Raw genomic sequence first — 19308 nt, 5'->3', positions numbered from 1 at the left:
TTTTGTGCTACTGTAACTTTGCCTTTGTCTTTTGCCTTGATTTCACAGTCTAATGTCTTCACTTCTAATCTATCCTACTCTGATCTACCATTCACACAAAGAAAGGTTATTTCTTCTAAGATTTTAATAAACATTTTAGGTTATACTAGATAACCTCAAGATTAAGAGCATGGACTTTGGTCTGTTGCTCCCCAGATTCAAATGCCAGATCTACCTATGAGCTATTTGACCTTAAACTAGTCACTTTGCTCCTCTGAGCCTCAGCTGTATCATCTGTAAAATGGGAATTATAACAATACTTATCTCCTACAATTATTATGGCTGATACATTGTGAGTCTTTTGTGAGTATTAATTATTAATATCCTAAGATCATTTCCCTGCTTAAGTTCTGCAAACATACCTCTTGGAGTAAGATAAAACCCAAATTTCTTTGTAAGGAACACAAGACCACTTAGATGACTAATAGGCCTGCCCAACTGTTCCTGATTCCTTGAATTTTCTGTGCTCTTTGCCATTTTTAGAATGTAGTTGTTGTTCAAAGACCCAGTCACTGTGATATGCGGCAACTCTCATGCACACTTTAAGAAATAAATGTGACCATCTCTGTTGTTACCCTTTCTCAAACCTCAGGCCTAATCATTCATGCTTTTGGCCATCATCTTGATTGCTCTGCATTCCACACACCTGAAATCCAACACCTGCCACACTGCACTGTAATTATTTGTGAACATACTTGGCTCCCTCACTCAAGTATGTCTTACTCATTTCGTGGCACAACACCCACCTCAGTGGTGACACAGCAGGAACTCATTGGACGTGAGCATTGGCAGGTAAGTGAGTTGGCAGGGTCAGGAGTGGAATGTGGTCTTAGCTAACCCAGTATTCTTACAACTACCCTCTCTTACTACCCAATTTTCCTTCAACTCAATAACTACACCACTGATGTTAGGACATATACTAAATAGTCTCTCCAGACTATGCCACTGGGTTATCTTTTCTGCTTGTTCATGATTTTCTCAAACTTCTCAAAGTCAGGTTATGAAATATTACCATTGCATCTATCAAATATTAAGTGTGTGCATCTGAACACATTTCTCCAGTCTCTTACGGTTTGCTGATGCCTGGGAAGCCACATATAAGAGCAACATATCTTGGAGAAGTGACCAGGAATTCATGTAAGTAACAAACAAGATTTTGTGGGTAGGTTTTGAGGTACTAGGTCAGCAACACAGTCTTTCTTTGCTTCTTTCCACTTTGCTGTTTGTCCTCCTCTAGTATAAACATGGATATTCCAATTGTGGTTGTTTGATTTGTTTTGTTTCTCCTAATGTCCGCAAGATGGGCAAGAGATCATTTGTTTGTATCTTTCCCTTAGTCCATTGAGCTGATTATCCTAAATGTTTGTATTGAGATCTTATAAACATGTCTTTAAATTGATTTGTGACTGTTTTGTAAATATAAAATTCCAGAATTATTACTCTTTGTATAAAGAAATATCTAGGCTTTATTATAGCAATGATAGAGGTCAAAGGTCAACATGTTTCCATAGGTTTGAACATAATAATAATATTAAATAATTATGACAGGATTTAAGAGTACATTGAATTTGCCTCTCAGAGCGGCGTACAAAAATGCTACCCAGATTTAAAGACGTCTGAAATCATCCAGGTGCAAGAGGGAACACGTAATCCCAAGGACTCAGGAGGCAAGTTTGAGGCCATCCTGGGCAATTTAGCGAGATTCTGTTTCAAAATTAAAAACAAGCAAACAAAACAACAACAACAACAAAAACAAAACAGGCTAGGAATGAAGCTCACTGGTAGAGAGCCCCTGGGTTCAATCCTCAGTGCCATACTTAAGTAAATAAATATTAACAAAATAAAAATAAAATATAATAAAATAAAAATTCCTAAAAGAAAGACTCCTGTTCTTTTCTTTATGAGATTTACTGGCAGCTTCTTTATGCCAGAGTTGACTTAACTTGCCCTTCCCCTCGTCTCTTATTTATCAATCGATCCCATCTCCTGTGAAATAGACTCCATGTTCCTAAGGAACAAGTCTTTAATGTCTTTCTACTTGACTCTAATTGGAAACTGTGGACTTCCCACTTATTTGGTCTAAATCTATGTCAAGTAAAACACAAACCTGTGATTTACCTATTTCCTCAACTGAGAAGCACTTCTGATCCACCGTACCACCGTTGTCAGTTAGCTTGATACAGTAGGGTATCCAAATGGAGGTATATGACGAGTTAAAGTGACAGCTGTTTTCTCCAGCAGAGACATAATCGGGACATTCCTTCCATTCTTGGGTCCATTCTTGAGTGCTCCTGAAATGGAGGGTAAAAAGGATGAAGCTTTTCCAAAATCATTTCCAGCTTAGTTCAAGGTAAGGGGCTTGACACATTCAATAAACTGGGCACACAAATATTTTATGACACAAATACTTTGTATTTTAGCAACACCATTTCCAGAAGTATCACATCTGTGGACAATAGTATCAGTTTATGAAGACTGTTAGGAGGCCATTTGGTTCTGCTGCCTGTAGTGCCAGCTCCTATTAAGAGATTCCTATGGTAGATACTTCATTATTTCTGTTCTACAGAAGGTCTGGCTTAGGGAGGTTCTAAAAATGTTCCTTTATTAAATCAGTTCAGAGAGTCAATCTCAAACTGTATGCATCCCCAGAAAACTGTAAATCTTTGGACTTGATGGAGAAACTGAGCTGACATGCTGATGGTGCACTTCATAGTGAGTGATATGTTGTATCCATACTGTGTGATGTAACATTAAATAAGACTTGGTCCCTACCTTCAGGCTAGAAGATGCCTCAGCAATTACCATCTAAATACTTTTTAGCATTCATTTCATTGATATTCAATGAGAATTGGTTACATATGCAACACTATGCTGGACACTATGGGAGATTCATGGATTTCTAAAGAATCACTCCTGTCTCAGGAGTAAAAAAGAAACTATTACAAAGGTGTGTGGATAAGTGCTGGCAGGTATGTTTCATTTGAGCCCTTAGGACTTCAGAAAAGGAAATGATTCATCGTTCATGGAAGGTGATATTTTTGCTGAAAGATGGGTAAAAGTTTAGTAGATGGCAACAGGAAGAGGAGAGAATAGAATGGTCAAAGGTGTTACTGGTGAGACGCGGGGAGCGAGAGGAAGTGGAATGGCAGGAAAGGTTTTTATTATGTTAGAATTGCTTACGTGGGTGGGGTAACTCATTATCCCTTTATCAGTTACTACTTATATCAGTTGAGAAGAGGATTTATAAGGAAAGGGGTCATGAAGCTATGCAATCCTTTGTTGAGGAAGAAGGTAGGGATGGCTTTCTGTGGGCAGAGGTGCCTGTGACTGGCAGGCCAGACTGGAGATTTGGGACCACCCACTATAGGATGGTGCTGGGCAGCAGTGGGCAATCGGGCAACGACAGCACCGTGGGGAAGGTAGGGTCTGGGAAGACAGGATAAGAAGCTGAGAGAAGACACAGGTTTCCTTTGGCACTAGATGGAAGCTTCTATAGTGTCAGAGTCCTGGAGACAACCCCTCATCAGCTGTCAGAATGAACTTGGGATTAAAACAGTAGAGACTTCAGAGTCTGAGACAGTGAACTGTTTCTTAAATTGTGGTTGAGATTCTTAAAAGTTGTATTTCCTTGGATGAGAGGGAGATTTATCCCTCAAGGGAAAAGTGAGTAAAAGCAAAGGAAAGGATAAAGTATGTGTATATTTAGAATAATAGAAAAAGTTCGAAATATTAGAGAAATAGGTGAGTTGTTGAATTATAGTTTGCTGACTTGATCTCAACTTTCAAACTGAGTTTGAGTACATTAAACAATTGTCGATTGTCAGGGAATGAGGCTTTCATATGAAAATAGAGGAGATATCAAATACATTCAGCATAGTTGAGAGGATAAGTCAGAAAACTCAAAATAGTAAGATGTTCCAAAGATGCAGGTCTGGATTTGTAATGAAAAGCTTGGCACAGTATTTCTGCTTTGGCAATGTTAGCACCTGATGCCCAGAAAGACTATGTGAAAAACCCTGTTTGGGTCATCCCAAATCTAGTAGGTTCTCTGGAAAATTACTCATTGCATGATAGATCAGGAATAGGTATTTCAAAACACAATGCCCAATCTCCTTCTTCATTGACCAAAATTGAATAAAATCATTTCCTAAAATATTAAATCTAGACACAAAAAATCAAATGGACTCATGAAACAGATCCTCAGTCACCTTACTTCACTGGATTGAATTTCTACACACAGACCAGATGTAGAATGACCAGAGCCAATTTGTAGAAGTTATTCTCTCCTTCTCTTAGACCTGAAAGTTAATTTCTTTGGTTTGTTTCTAAACTATCTTATGAAAACAGCAAAAACCATAGAAGGAGATTATCAGTAAAAATGGGAATAAAGAGCAGAAGAAATATTTTCCATCTAAAGGTAACCAATTAGAGAAGAAACTGTAAAGATAAAACGTGTTATGTTGTAAAGGCAACTGTTTTCATTACATACAGCTCATGCTTTTTTTTTTTTTTTTGGTGGGGAAAGAACTTAAAATTTAAGCCTTGTGTGTGGGGGGGAATAACAATTCCCTTTCTTCTTCTAATTTCCTTCTCAACCTTGCATGGAAAATGAAATTACTTTTAAAAGGCCAGGATAAATTTTGCAGCAGGCTATTGTGGAGGGTGTGTAGGTGTGTGTGGTGGGGGTACACTCTTAAGGACCAAGTGTTCACATGTTCACTTCCACTGAGAACAAAGCATTTCCATGTGAGAAGCTGAGAGCAGAGGAGCTCCACCAGCCTTTCCAGGCCAACTTTGCTATGCCTGTGGTTTACATTCACACTAAGTCCCCTTTAAAAGCAGAGGCTGGACCTGGCACCATGTCCACCACAGGGTGGCAGAAACGGTTCAGAATTAGCTGCCCTACCATGCGGATGCTGTCTGGTCTGCCAGCTCACCTGGCAAGGAGCAGGACCGTGAGCAAAGCACATGAGTGCCTGTGGGCCTGTTCCTTCCCCTGTCCTGTTGACAGCTTGATGTGTTAGGATTCATTATGCTTTGGAGACCAAGGCCAGGCCAGTGAACTGAAGGTCTATGTGCCACTTCCTTCCTGGCTCCCTTCTGCCTTCACAGACTCCAGTGTTGGATAAAATCATGTCACAGATTTATTTGTGTATCAGTGATGGAAGCATATTTCGATAATTTCAGGAGTTACCTGGGAACTAAACTCTAAGAAATAATGACAAGAGCCAGAAGCTCACTTGCATTGTCCTCTTTGTGCAAATGGGTAATGAGAGTCTGATACATTTCTGCCCTAATCAATGACATGTAGTCCCAGTTTCCTAATCCCTTGATTCTATGCTTCTCAAATAAGTGGGACTTGTGGTCTTATGCTAGTTTGACCAAGATACTCAAAATAGTTATATTTTTGTAGAGAAAGCCTCAAATACTGATTTTGCAACTTTGGGGTTGGCATTTACATAATCTTGAGTTTGTACTCACACAGTTTAAGAATATGATGCTGTCAGGCTGGGGTTGTGGCTCAGTGGTAGAGTGCCTGCCTGGCATGTGTGAGGCACTGGGTTCGATTCTCAGAGTCTCATAAAAATAAAGATCCACCAACAACTAATAAAATATTTAAAAAAGAATATGATTTTGTTTTCTCCTGAAACTCCAAGTTCTTCTAGGGTAAAAAGCTAAGAGATCTTTCTGAATATATTTCAGATTTTCCTTCTACCTGGTAACAGAATCCTTGTTAGTGCAAAGCCTGGGTTTGGGCTGGGGATGCTGAGAGACTGGGATGTGACTCTTCACATCCCTGTGGACAGAGTTATGTGGCACTGATTGATGATGGTAGAAAAACAGATATGTATTTGTGAAGGCTTCATATCTGTGGATTTATCTTTCTTCTTGTGTCCAAATTAGGTGAATTTTAAGGAGGTGAAAAAATATTTTCATGAAGTGGGTCCACGTTCAGAGGTTATTCTGCTGTTTCTGTTTAGTTTGATTAATGGTGGCTGCATGAAAAAGTTATTCTGTTTTGATGAAGCTGGCTCTCTGAGTTGCTATAGTAAAACATGATGATTAAACCTACTGTCTCTCTCTGTCTGACTTTATAAACAGCATAATCAACTCATATATATTGAAAAATGTTGCCAAACACTTTAGCTTCCTGTCTGAATATATTTATCTACTTCAGTTTTGTTTATTGGCTTATATCTCTCTTGCAGTATCATCCTTAAGGCAAATAAGTATGTGTATCTGGTGCCCAACTATCTCATCTTCGTGTGCCCTTCTGGTGCTTCTGAGAGACCTCTCACACCTAGAAAGTTGGTAAGGCTGGTCTTGGTTGCTAATTTAGAGTATTTGTTATTTGCATGTTAAACAGAGCTCTGCATTAAAAATGGTCTTACATATCAATAATCACAAATGGTAAAGAACCAAAATCATTTTTTATAGCCTAGAAGTATTGGGATTCTACATTATTATCTTAAATTATTGTTATACCACCATAAGAAAAGTGGCTACCATTTACTGAGTACTTATTATGTGGGAAGCAATGTGTTTTTTCACACGTTATATAATAAAATCCTCAGGAGGCAAGTCTGTCATCTCCACTCTACAAGTGAGGAGGCTGAGCAGTGCACAGACTAGATCCTTTGCTGAGCATTACTTGGTAGGAAGTGTGGAGGGCAGGCTGGAATTCAGGGTCTTTGGCCCTGAGGTCATGTCCCCAGCTGCTTACTGCATCTTCCTTTCCAGGTCCTCTGTAAACAGCAACATCTTTGGACTGATGAACAAGAGCTTAATCTGAAGGGTCCTCACTAACCTGGCATCTTGGCTTCCTCACTAACCTGGCATCTTGGCTTAGGCCTTCCCTAAGGGATCTGAGTGGTAAAGAGGAGATAATGCAGTGTGTAAGCCTAAAATTTAGAAAGGTAAAAAGGATACGGTATTGTTCTATATAGCACAGTAGGGTGACTATGATTGACAACAATTAATTGGCTATTTAAAGATAGCTAGAAGAGGGTTTAGAATGGTCTCGGCACAAAGAGATGGTGTATTTCTGAAGTGATGAATTTGCCAATTACCCTGATCTGATTGCTGCATACTGTATGTATGTATCGAAAATCACACTGTGCGCTGTAAAAATGTACAGTTATCATGTGTCAATTTTTTAAAAAGGAAGTAATGTAAGAGTAAATAGAAAAGGAAGTTATTCCAAGTGAGGAGTTAAAAATAAACTACTTGGGTGGTGACAGTATTTCAAGATCTTTGTTTCCCTCTTTCCCTGTCATTTTATAGGAGCATTGGTTAAAATGCAAGAGAAAAGTATTACACTAAAAAGAACTATTTAAGAGGACATAGTCCATTCTCTACATAGAAAACAAGCTGAGTCTATGAAAACATACACTTTACAAAACACACCTGTGGCTTTCTGGAACAATAAAGTAAGATTCAAAGCCCTGCCCTAGCCTACAAAGCTTAGCAAGTTCTTTGCCCTTCCCTTATCACTCACCCCATCTTTAGTCTTGTGGCATCTGTGCTGGCCTTTGGCTTTCCTCAAACAGGGCAACACTGCCCCCAGGGCCTTTGCACTTGCAATTTCCTCTTCCTAGGCAGCCCTTTCCCTTGATATTCACACTGTCTGTCTCATTTTATTGTCTATGCTCTCACACACCATATTAGAGAGGTATCCTATGACCTCCCTGTTTCAAATGTCACTCAAGGACCCTATGCACACACTCACATGCTGACATTCTTCATCCTCTTTCTGGCCTTACTCTTCTTGATAACTTGTGTTATAAGCTGTTATTTTATTTAATTTTTTATTGTCTGTTTTCCCCCACTGATAAGAATCTCCAGGAGAATAAGAATTTAATCTTTTTGTAATCACTGTTATACCTCCAGTACCTAAAATAATCCCTAGCACATAGTAAGGGCTTAATTAATATTTTTTTTTAAAATAAATGAATGAACAAATATATCTTGGTCATCAAAATAAATGACTGCCATTCCTACACTGCATGTGACGCAGTACACACTCTAACTGGCAAATCTATAGAGAGAAAGATCAGAATGGCATGGAGGCTGCACCTTCTAATATAGAACAGCTGTATGGATCCTGGGGTCTTTAAGCCATGAAGACCCCCATCTGTCCAGTAGCATGAAAATGTCTCTAGTTCAGGTGAACGGCACTTGGTGAATTTAGGCTTCCCAGAAGAATCTGTAGAATAAAAAGAAAAGGCAGGCATGAAATCAGGAGAATCATGTGTGATCCCAATGACACACATACTTAAAGTGTATAAAAGAAAAAACTACTGGGATAAAGCCAGCCTATTCTGCATCTAGGAGGTGATACCAGCATCTTCCAGAAAATCTATTTTCCTGGGTCATCATCTCAGAACACATTGTTTGCCAATGTCAGCCCTAGATTCTAGGAACAAATAGTTTTTCTTTCATTTCAGGTATTATTCCTGGAGACCTGTGTGAGAAACCAGAGGTAGAGATAAGGATTTGGGTACAGATGGTTCATTTGGAAGGCACCTACAGTAAGAGAGCAGAGAAAGCAGAAACAGAAGGAAGAGCTAATAAAAGGTGTATCAGTGACTGACCTCATCATTGCAGTGGCCATTTGGGTCCAACCCAGCAAGGCCTCTAGAAATGTACCTTACCATTGTCCTGCATAATGATGGGAAGGTAGACATTTGTCTACCACCCCGCAGCACCCACTGGTTGAGGGTTTCCCTGGAGATGTTAACTCCCATGTGTTCCTAGGGTGTCCCTGTATATGGGATGAGGATCCTTGTCTAAACAGGCACTTGAATGTGCCCACCAACATGCATGGTAACCACTGTCCACCACAGATGGTTGGGCTGACATTAAGTGGACCCAGGGGATACAGAGTAGCAATCACAGTATCCACTGCAATGATACTTTTCTTTGTACAGATTTTGGATTAAAAAGTAATTTATATAGTTGCATTCTTCCAAAAGATTCAGCCAGTAAACCCATTAAAGAGATGCCAACTCTAATAATAATGTGGCAGTTCTAATTTGGTAAGTAGAGACTCCCTCCTATGTGTTAGGATATAGTAGTAGCCCAAACCCCTCTGCACCTATGAAAGCTTCAACTATAGATGTGGAGTGGGCAGCCTGAAGCAGACCCACTTTTGCATATCAATCCTCAGTGCTCTGATCCCATGGCAATTTTAGAGATGATCGAATTTCTTTTTCTTTTTCTTTTCTTCTTCTTTTTTTACTCCTTACGTGATTAGTATTCAATTTTATTATAAGCTTAATATATTTGTTCTGTGGTCTAAAATGTTCATTTTGGGGCATTAGGGAGGCTCTCAGTCCTGAGGCTAAAAGATAATAAAAAAGACAATAAAAATAAATAATATGTAAACAAATAAACAAATCTTTTTTTTTAAGAGAGAGTGAGAGAGGAGAGAGAGAGAGAGAGAGAGAGAGAGAGAGAGAGAGAGAGAATTTTTAATATTTATTTTTTAGTTCTCGGCGGACACAACATCTTTGTTGGTATGTGGTGCTGAGGATCGAACCCGGGCCGCACGCATGCCAGGCGAGCGCGCTACCGCTTGAGCCACATCCCCAGCCCAACAAATCTTGATTTGAAATACCAGACACATACCTGGTGTTCTGACCCAAAATATGCCACTTTTTCCCTTTGGCATCAAAGTCAGGAGAAATGGGAAATGATAAACTTTCTAAATAAATCCATAGTTCAGCCATTCTTTCAACTAATACCTAGCAGACATCAAATTTGTGACAGGTCTGGTTCTAGAGATAAAGCAGTGAACAAAACTAATAGTCTTGGTACTCATGGAGTTCACATTTTAGGGGCCTGGAGAGGTGGACATTCTATGCAGAAAAAAAAAAAAATAAACAACAACAAAACACAAACAGGACAAAAAGGGATTCATAGGGCTGGAAAATGGAGACTTCTTCACTCTTCCTTTAATACCCATGCTGATATAGTGAAAAAGCTCAGACTTAGGAAATGTGACTTTGTTTAAGTATGCCTCTTGCTCTGAGTAGCAAGGGGATTTTTGGGAAATCCCAAGTTCCAGACATGTACTCACTCCTGGGAGCAATGTTGGGGCCACAAGAATGTTTTTTTTGGGGGGGAATAAAATTCCATGGTCATAAATAATATTATAAAAAATATTCAGTTTCCTGTATGAACTGGAAAACTTAGAAGAGTATTGGGATATGGATGAGATCTGCTGTGGTATGAAGGGCAGACTGTTAGTTCTCTCTCTGTGTTCACTAGTTCTCTAGCATTCTCTAACCCCTCTCAAAGCAAGGAAATGTAGGCACCTGTATGATCCATTACAGAAATATACAGCAGTGAGAAAGGGGTGTGTTTTGTGAGGTAAGCACCTATCATATAGTAAAGTCTTGGAAATTTTCCTTGTTTCTATTAGCTGAAGTACTGAACACGCTATTTTGAGTCCTTCTAGAAAATTAATAATTGGGCTGGGGATGTGGCTCAAGCAGTAGCGCGCTCGCCTGGCATGCGTGCGGCCCGGGTTCGATCCTCAGCACACTTCATATTCTGGTTGTTCATTTGCAAAGAAAATTAGGAGAGGAAATGCACTAAGTTAGCAATTGAGAGATTTGTGACAGTAGGACCAGGTTCTTCCCTTCACCAGCAGATACCTTCCGAGGCCTAGCCTCTGGCACAGGACCACCCCTTCTGATCAGCAGACTACTGTTGCAGGTCAGACCAGGCCATATCCGCCCACACGGACTTGCACCGGACCCAGGTCCAGGGTAGGTATGAGTTCGCCACCCTCACCCCACCTGGGAGCCTAAGCTTAACTCACTTCCATCTTGGAACACTGCAGTCATCTCCTTAGCCTTCCCCTATGAGAAAGCAAAACTGTTTGTTCCGATGGGACAGCAGTAGCCAGTACCTTTTTCACAACAGACAGGGCCTAGAAGCAGCTGCATCTCAGAGCAGGCATCCCAAAGAGAGTGTGAGGACCACCCTTTCAGCCACATCTCTGTAAGACACTGCTTCCATCTTGGGGCACCTCAACTATGATCTCGAGTTACCTCGGCTATTGCTGCCACCACCTTTAATTGCAATAGCATACATTGAGGGACACCAGCAGGGTCTGGAAGCCCTACATCAAGGTGAGGTACAGACAATCTGCACAGGTAGTACAAGAATATGGGGTAGAAACTGTAATATCTCAGATCCACACTACAAGAAAGGAATACTCACAGGCAACATGAAAAAAACAAAGGAGGAAAGTGCCCCAAACAAATCAGTACACCATAATAACAGAACCCATGGACAGCGAAGTGGGTGAAATGTCAGAGAAGGCGTTCAGAAGGTCCATAATTAAAATGATCTGTGAATTAAATAATGACCTAAATGAGCAAATACAGGCAAAAACTGGTCACTCCAACAACGAGATAAGAGAGCAAATACAGGTAGCAAAAGATTACTTCATGAAAGAGACTCTGGGAAAAAAAGTTAGAAATCCTTGAAATGAAGGATACAATAAATCAAATAAAAAACTCAATAGAAAGCATAACCAACAGACTGGATCACTTGGAAGAAAGAACATCAGATAATGAAGACAAAGTATACAATCTGGAAAATAAAGTTAATCACACAGTGAAGAAAGTTAGAAACCATGAACAGAACATCCAAGAATTATGGGACAGCATCAAAAGACCAGATCTAAGAGTTATTGGGATAGAGGAAGCCACAGAGTTTCAGACCAAAGGAATGCACAATCTCTTCAGTGAGATAATATCAGAAAACTTCCCAAGCATGAAGAACGAATTGGAAAACCAAATACAAGAGGCTTACAGGACACCAAATGTACAAAATTACAACAGATCTACACCAAGTCACATTATAATGAAAAAGCCTAGCATACAGAATAAGGATAGACTCTTAAAAGCCACAAGAGAGAAGAATTAGATCACATATAGGGGGAGACCAATTCATATCTCAGATTTATCAACCCAGACACTCCAAGCCAGGAGATCATGGAACAACATATACCAACCTCTGAAAGAAAATGGATGCCAACCAAGAATCTTATATCCAGCAAAATTAAGCTTTAGATTTGATGATGAAATAAAAACCTTCCATGATAAACAAAAGTTAAAAGAATTTACAACTGAAAGCCTGCACTACAGAACATTCTCCTCCAAGAAGAGGAAATGAAAAATAATGATTAAAATCAGCAGAGGTGGGGATTACACTAAAGGAAAATCTAATCAGAGGAGAAACTAAGTCATGTTAAATACCAAAAATAAACAAAAATGTCTGTAAATATAAATGATGTCTCAATAATAACCCTGAATGTTAATGGCCTAAACTCACCAATCAAAAGAGAGAGAGACTAGCACATTGGATTAAAAAAGTCAACAATATACTGCCTCCAAGAAACTTATCTCATAGAGAAAGACATCCACAGACTGAAGGTGAAGGGTTGGGAGAAATCATTCCACTCACATGGACTGTGGAAGCAAGCAGGGGTTTCCATCCTCATATCAAATAAAGTACACTTCAAGCTAAAGTAAATCAAAAGGGATAAAGAAGGACACTACATACTGCTGAAGGGAACCATACACCAACAAGACTTAACAATAAATATATATGCCCCAAACAATGGAGCATCTAACTTTATCAAACAAACTCTTCTCAAGTTCAAGTGTCAAATAGACCACAACACAATAATTTTTGGTGACTTTAACATGCTTCTTTCACCACTGGATAGACCTTACAAACAAAAACTGAACAAAAAAACTATAGAACTCAATAATACAATCAATAATTTAGTCTTAATTGACACATATAGAATACTTCAACCTTCAACAAGAGAATACACTTTCTTCTCAGCAGCACATGGATCCTTCTCTAAAATAGACCACATATTATGCCACAAAGCAACTCTTAGAAAACATTAAAAAGTTAAGATACTACCCTGAATTCTATCAGATCATAATGGAATGAAATTAGAAGTCAATGATAAAATAAGAAATAAAAGCTTCTCCAACACCTGGAGACCAAATAATATGCTAGTAATTAGGGATACACATAGGAAAATGAACAATGGGCTGCAGAAGACATCAAGGAGGAGATTAAAAAAATTAGAGGTGAATGAGAACACAGATACAACATATCAAAATCTCTGGGACACTATGAAAGCAGTTCTAAAAGAGAAGTTCATTGCATGGAGTTCATTCCTTAAAAGAAGAAAAAGTCAACAAATAAATGACTTAACATTACATCTACACCAAAAGCAGTAGAAGACAGGAAGTAATTAAAATCAGAGCTGAAATCAATGAAATTGAAACTAAAGTCATAATTGAAGAAATTGACAGAAGAAAAAGTTAGTTCTTTGAAAAAATAAATAAAATTGACAAACCCTTAACCATGCTAACTAAGAGAAGGAGAGAGAAAACTCAAATTACTAACATATGTGATGGAAAAGGAAATATCATGACAGACACTACAGAAACACAGAAGATAATTAGAAATTATTTTGAAAACTTGTACTCCAATAAAGTAGAAAATATTGAAGACATTGACAAATTTCTAGACTCATATAATTCACCCAAATTGAATCAGGATGCTGTACACAATTTAAACAGATCAATTTCAAGTGATGAAATAGAAGATGCCATCAGAGATCTAACCACTAAGAAAAACCCAAGACAGAATGGTACACAGCCACGTTCTACAAGATCTTTAAAGAAGAACTAATACCAACACTCTTCACTTTATTTTAGGAAGTAGAAAAAGAGGCAGCACTTCCAAACTCATTCTATGAGGAAAATATCACCCTGATTCCAAAACCAGGTAAAGATAAATCAAAAAAATAAAACTTCATACAATATATCTAATGAACATAGATGAAAACATTCTCAATAAATATCTGACAAATCAAATACAAAAAACACATCGAAAAGATAGTGCGCCACAATCAAGTGGGGTTCATCCCCAGGATGCAAGAATAAATTAAATGTAATTCATCACATCAATAGACTTAAAGATAAGAATCATATGATCATCTCAATAGACACAGAAAAAACATTTGACAAAATACAGCACCTCTTCATGTTCAAAACACTAGAAAAACTAGGGATATCAGGAATATATCTCAACATCATAAAGGCTATCTATGCTAAGCCCCAGGCCAACATGAATGGAGAAAAATTGAAAGTATTCCCTCTAAAAACTGGAACAAGACAGGGATGCCCTCTTTCACCACTTCTATTTAACATAGTTCTTGAAACACTGGCCAGAGCAATTACAGATGAAAGAAATTAAAGGGATACACATAGGAAACGAAGAACTCAAAATGGCACTATTTGCTAATAATATGATAATATACCTAGAAGACCCTAAAAGACCCACGAGAAGACTTCTAGAACTAGTAAATGAATTCAGCAATGTAGCAGGATATAAAATCAACACCCATAAATCAAATGCATTTCTGTATATCAGTGAGGGAAAGGGGAAAGGGGAAACGGGAAAAAACTACCCCATTTACAATAGCCTCAAAAAAACAGAAAGAAAAAAAAAGAGAAAGAAAAACACTTGGGAATCAACTTAACAAAAGAGGTGAAAGATCTATATAATCAAAATTACAGAACCCTAAATAAAGAAATCAAAGAAGACCTTAGAAGATGGAGAGATCTACCTTGCTCTTAGATAGGCAGAATTAATATTATTAAAATGATCATACTACCAAAAGCACTATACATATTTAATGAAATTCTGATCAAAATCCCAATGACATTTCTCATAGAAATAGAAAAAGCAGTCACAAAATTCATCTTGAAAAATAAGAGACCCAGAATAGCTAAAACGATCCTTACCAGGAAGAGTGAAGCAGGTGGCATCACTACTCCAGACCTTAAATTATACTACAGAGCAATAGTAACAAAAACAGCATGGTATTGGCACCAATACATACTGATAGACCAATGGTACAGAATAGAGGACACAGAGAGTAATCCACAAAATTACAATTATAATAGTCAAAGGTGCCAAAAGCATGCATTGGAGAAAAAGATAGCCTCTTCAACAAAATGTGCTGGGAAAACTGGAAATCCATATGCAACAAAATGAAATCAAACACCTATCTCTCACCATGCACAAAACTCAACTCAAAATGGATCAAGGACCTAGGACCAGATCCAGAGACCCTGCATCTAATAGATGAAATAGTAGGCTCTAATCTCCATCATGTGGGATTAGGCCCCAACTTCCTTAATAAGACTGTTTTGGTGCAAGAATTAAAATCAAGAATCTATAAATGGGATGGATTCAAACAAAAAAGCTTCTTCTCAGCAAAAGAAACAATTTGTGAGGTGAATAGAGAGTCTACATCTTGGGAGCAAATTTTACCCCTCACACATCAGATAGAGCACTAATCTCTAGGGTATATAAAGAATTCAAAAAGCTAAGCACCAAAAAAAAAACCAAATAACCCAATCAACACAGAGGCCAAGGTCATGAACAGATGCTTCTCAGAAGATCATATACAAACAATCAACAAAGATATGAAAAATGTTCATTATTACTAGCAATTAGAGAAATGCAAATCAAAACTAAGATTTCATCTCACTCCAGTCAGAATGGCAGCTACTATGAAGACAAACAACAATAAGTGTTGGAGAGAATGTGCGGAAAAAGGTACACTCATACACTGCTGGCAGGTCTGCAACTTGGTGCAATCAATATGGGAAGCAGTATGGAGATTTCTTGGCAAATTGGGAATGGAACCACCATTTGACCCAGCTATCCTTCTCCTCAGTCTATACCCAAAGGACTTAAAATCAGCATACTACAGGGACACAGCCATATCAATGTTTATAGCAGCACAATTCACAATAGCTAAACTGTGGAACTGATATAGATGCCCTTCAATAGATGAATGAATAAAAAAATGTGGCATTTATACACAATGGAATATTAATCAGCAATACAAGAGAATAAAATCATGGCATTTGCAGGTAAATGGATGGAGTTGGAGATGATGATGCTAAGTGAAGTTAGCCAATCCCAAAAAACCAAATGCCAAATGTGTTCTCTGATATAAGGAGGCTGATTCACAGGGGAGTTGGGAGTGGGAGCATTGGAGGAATAGAAGAACTCTTGATAGGGTAGGGGGTGGGAGGGAAAAGGAGGGGGCATGGGGTTAGAAATGATGGTGGGATGTGATGGACATTATTATCCAAAGTACATGTATGAAGACACGAATTGTCGTGAACATACTTTGTATACAACCAGAGACATGAAAAATCGTGCTCTATATGTGTAATATGAATTGTAATACATTCAGTTGTCATATATAAATAAAACAATTAATAAAATAAAGAATTTGAGAGATTTGCATTCTAATCATTGCTCTGACACTATTTAACCTTGACTTTTTCAAGCCGTTTGAGCCTCTGTTGCCTCAACAAACAGCCTGGAAGAGATGAGATCCAAGGTACCTTGCCACTTCACTTTTACAATTGAGTAACATGTGCAACCATTAATCATAATGCACAGAACTGAAACATAATTTTGATCTGAGATAAACCACTACAGAACAATGAATGCAGACACCATCCAGGTTCCTATATTTCCTGTATAATATGCCTGTCACACAATGGCAAAAATAACAAACCAACCTGAATCTTGGAACAGAGACGAAAGGAAAACTTTGCCAGCTTGTTGTGGGGTAGGAGGGGGAGACTTAAAGAGAAAGGAAAAAAAAATAACTGATTTGAAACACATGTGGCTTATTTAAACTTAATATACTATTTCCTTTATATTTTACTTTTTCTGTTTCTTTTTAACTCCAGATGTATAAAAATCCTATATCATCTTCTCATTCTAAATAAGAAATAGGAAATTCATGGTTAGGGTGCTAATGTGATGAAGTGTGGGTCTACACATGGATACTGATAGAGATATAGTGCAGCAAAACTGGTTTTTCCTCTGTCTTTTTTGTCTGTCTTTCCCTTTCCTCCCTACTTCCCTTCTAACTTCTTCCTTTCTCTTTCCTTGAATGCTTCCATTTCCTCCTTTCTTTCTTTCATGGCTAGGTATTTGGTGTTAAGTGCTGTGGCAGACAAGCCCTAAAATGGTCCCTGATGATTACTGCCTCCTGTTATTCACAGCCTTAAATATTTCCTCCCCTTGAGTAACTTGCTTTTAATCAAAGATTATGGCAGTCCTGAAGGGTTTTATCCCATGATGAGGTGACAAAAGATTGCGTCTTCTGTCTTACCAACAGACTCAGCCTTTCATTGATTTTGATGAGACCAGCTTCTTTGTGGGTGCAAAACACATGATAAAGGACTAGGAGTAGCCAGCAGGAAGCCCCGGCCCAGTCCAAACACCTTTGAGGGACTGAGAATTGCTCCTAACCAAGCAAGTGAGCACGGGAACCAGTTCTTCCGCAGTCCAACCTGTAGACTAGACCGTAGCCCTGGACACCACTGGTTACAGCTTTGTGAGACAGCCTGTCGCAGAGCCTCCGGCGGATGGGCTAATTTGGAGGAAAGGTAGGGAATATTATTAGCTGTAGTAAATATCTGAACTTGAAAGCAGTGTTCAAGAGTTAACAAGAGCCACTTCTCTCAGCAAATGGAAAGTATCACAATGAGGGTGGTCGAATGGGTATCTTCTCTTGTGGAGGCCAGAAGAGTTATGGTGTGGTTAGCTGCTTAGCTCCTCCTCGGTAACCTCCTGCTCCACATGGCACCATGTGGCCGAAGATATTCGACGTCCCTCAAGTCCAGCCCTTTGGCTCCATCCTGAGGTTTTCCAAGTCCAACTTGTACTGGCATAATCTTAAAATGAGTACCTTTCTCACTATACCTGAAAGCTCTGTTAGAATCCTGTATTTTCATTTCATTATTAAGACATGAAATGGCTATGATAGACTCTCAGGTCCTTTCGGTTGAGCCACAAACAATCATTCTGAACTAGTAATACTTCCTGAACGCTTGTGGATCTTTTAAAAACAAACCAAAAGACTGCAGTTCAACCTCTTATAGCTTCCCTGAAAGGGTTTTATTTGATAAGAGAGCCAACTTTTCTCCCTAAATAAAATGTTGCTAAGAGAAATGAATGTTCCAACTAAAGTGGGCCCACACTCTGAAGAAATGTTAATATTAATATTTCTCAACACCCAAAGATCTTGACAAGATTTGAGATTCATTTTAATTCCCTCTTTGGTATCTTCATTTTGAAAATGAAGATTTTGATTTGTGATTATATCTTTATTTTGATCATTATTACTTGTTATATCATATTACTTATTTCATCATGTTTAACACTTTACATGTATTACTTCATTTAGTACTGACCATAAATGACTGAACGTTAGCCCTAGTAAAAATATTCCTGTAGGTAGCAAAGACAGCACTAGCAAAATACCATTTTTGTTTGTTTGTTGTTGTTAGAAAATTTTTCTTGCTTCTTGAAAAATTCCCCAAAGGGAAAAGTGACAAATTCAGATGTTCTAATAATTCAACACTCAGAAACCAGTAACCTGGCAAGCTCTAAGGGCAGCAATACCCAACTCTGACTATACACTGAAATCAACTGGGATTTTTTTTTTTTTTTAAATGCAGACGTCTTGGCTTACTCCCAAAGACTTCACTGAACTTGCAGCTTGGTACCGCAATTTTTGCAAGTTCCCCAGGTTCTTGCAATGTGTGGCTCAGGCTGAGAACCACTACTGTCGAGAAATTACACTCATGTATCAGACCAAACATGTGGTTTTCACATTTTTAGATTCCATGATCAGTTCTAGCAGAACTAGGTATCAACATGTGGTAGCAACTCCTGGGGGCATTGTTCAGGACCTTGTGGGGAGGATATGAATATGATTAACTTAGAAGAGGACCATAACACTTCCTGATGAATACTTGGAGAGCTAAGAGATATTTAGAAAATATATGCCAAACAGCTTATCTGAAAGATAATCTTGTCTAAACACCTCATGGACGATATACACTAGCAATTAATATTAATGAAGAAGTTGCACTGTCATTCCTATTGAATTTGTTTAAAAAGCTTATGGGGAGTTTTAATAAATTCAAGTTTTTTTTAAAGTTGATAAATGTATGTCCAAATATATAATGAAAGAGCGACAGTGTCACAGGGAGCTTGGGGGGGAGGGGCACTGCTTGTTGCAGCATGTCATCTTGACACAACCGTGACTGAGGTTGTGGTCAGATTGGCAAGGCTCTTTTTCTTTCTTTGGAGGAAGATGCTCTCCCAGACAAG

General features: G+C 38.5%; 1 protein-coding gene across 2 annotated transcripts in view; it reads right to left on the bottom strand.

Annotated features, from left to right (window-relative positions):
* GHR (growth hormone receptor) overlaps nt 1-19308 on the bottom strand; it is a 254049-nt gene that overhangs the window by 18295 nt on the left and 216446 nt on the right. For both annotated transcript variants that reach the window (XM_081280996.1, XM_081280997.1), the window contains 2 exons: nt 8116-8245; nt 2158-2330 (listed from right to left, as the gene is read on the bottom strand). In XM_081280996.1, the coding sequence (XP_081137122.1) occupies nt 2158-2330; nt 8116-8245 (303 nt within the window). The remainder of the gene's footprint in view (nt 1-2157; nt 2331-8115; nt 8246-19308) is intronic.

The sequence above is a fragment of the Spermophilus citellus genome (genome assembly GCF_964194105.1).
Source record: "Spermophilus citellus genome assembly, chromosome: 1".
Classification (NCBI taxonomy): domain Eukaryota; kingdom Metazoa; phylum Chordata; class Mammalia; order Rodentia; family Sciuridae; genus Spermophilus; species Spermophilus citellus.
Note: the sequence above shows the minus strand (reverse complement) of the source record. Positions and strands in the feature narration are given on the sequence as shown.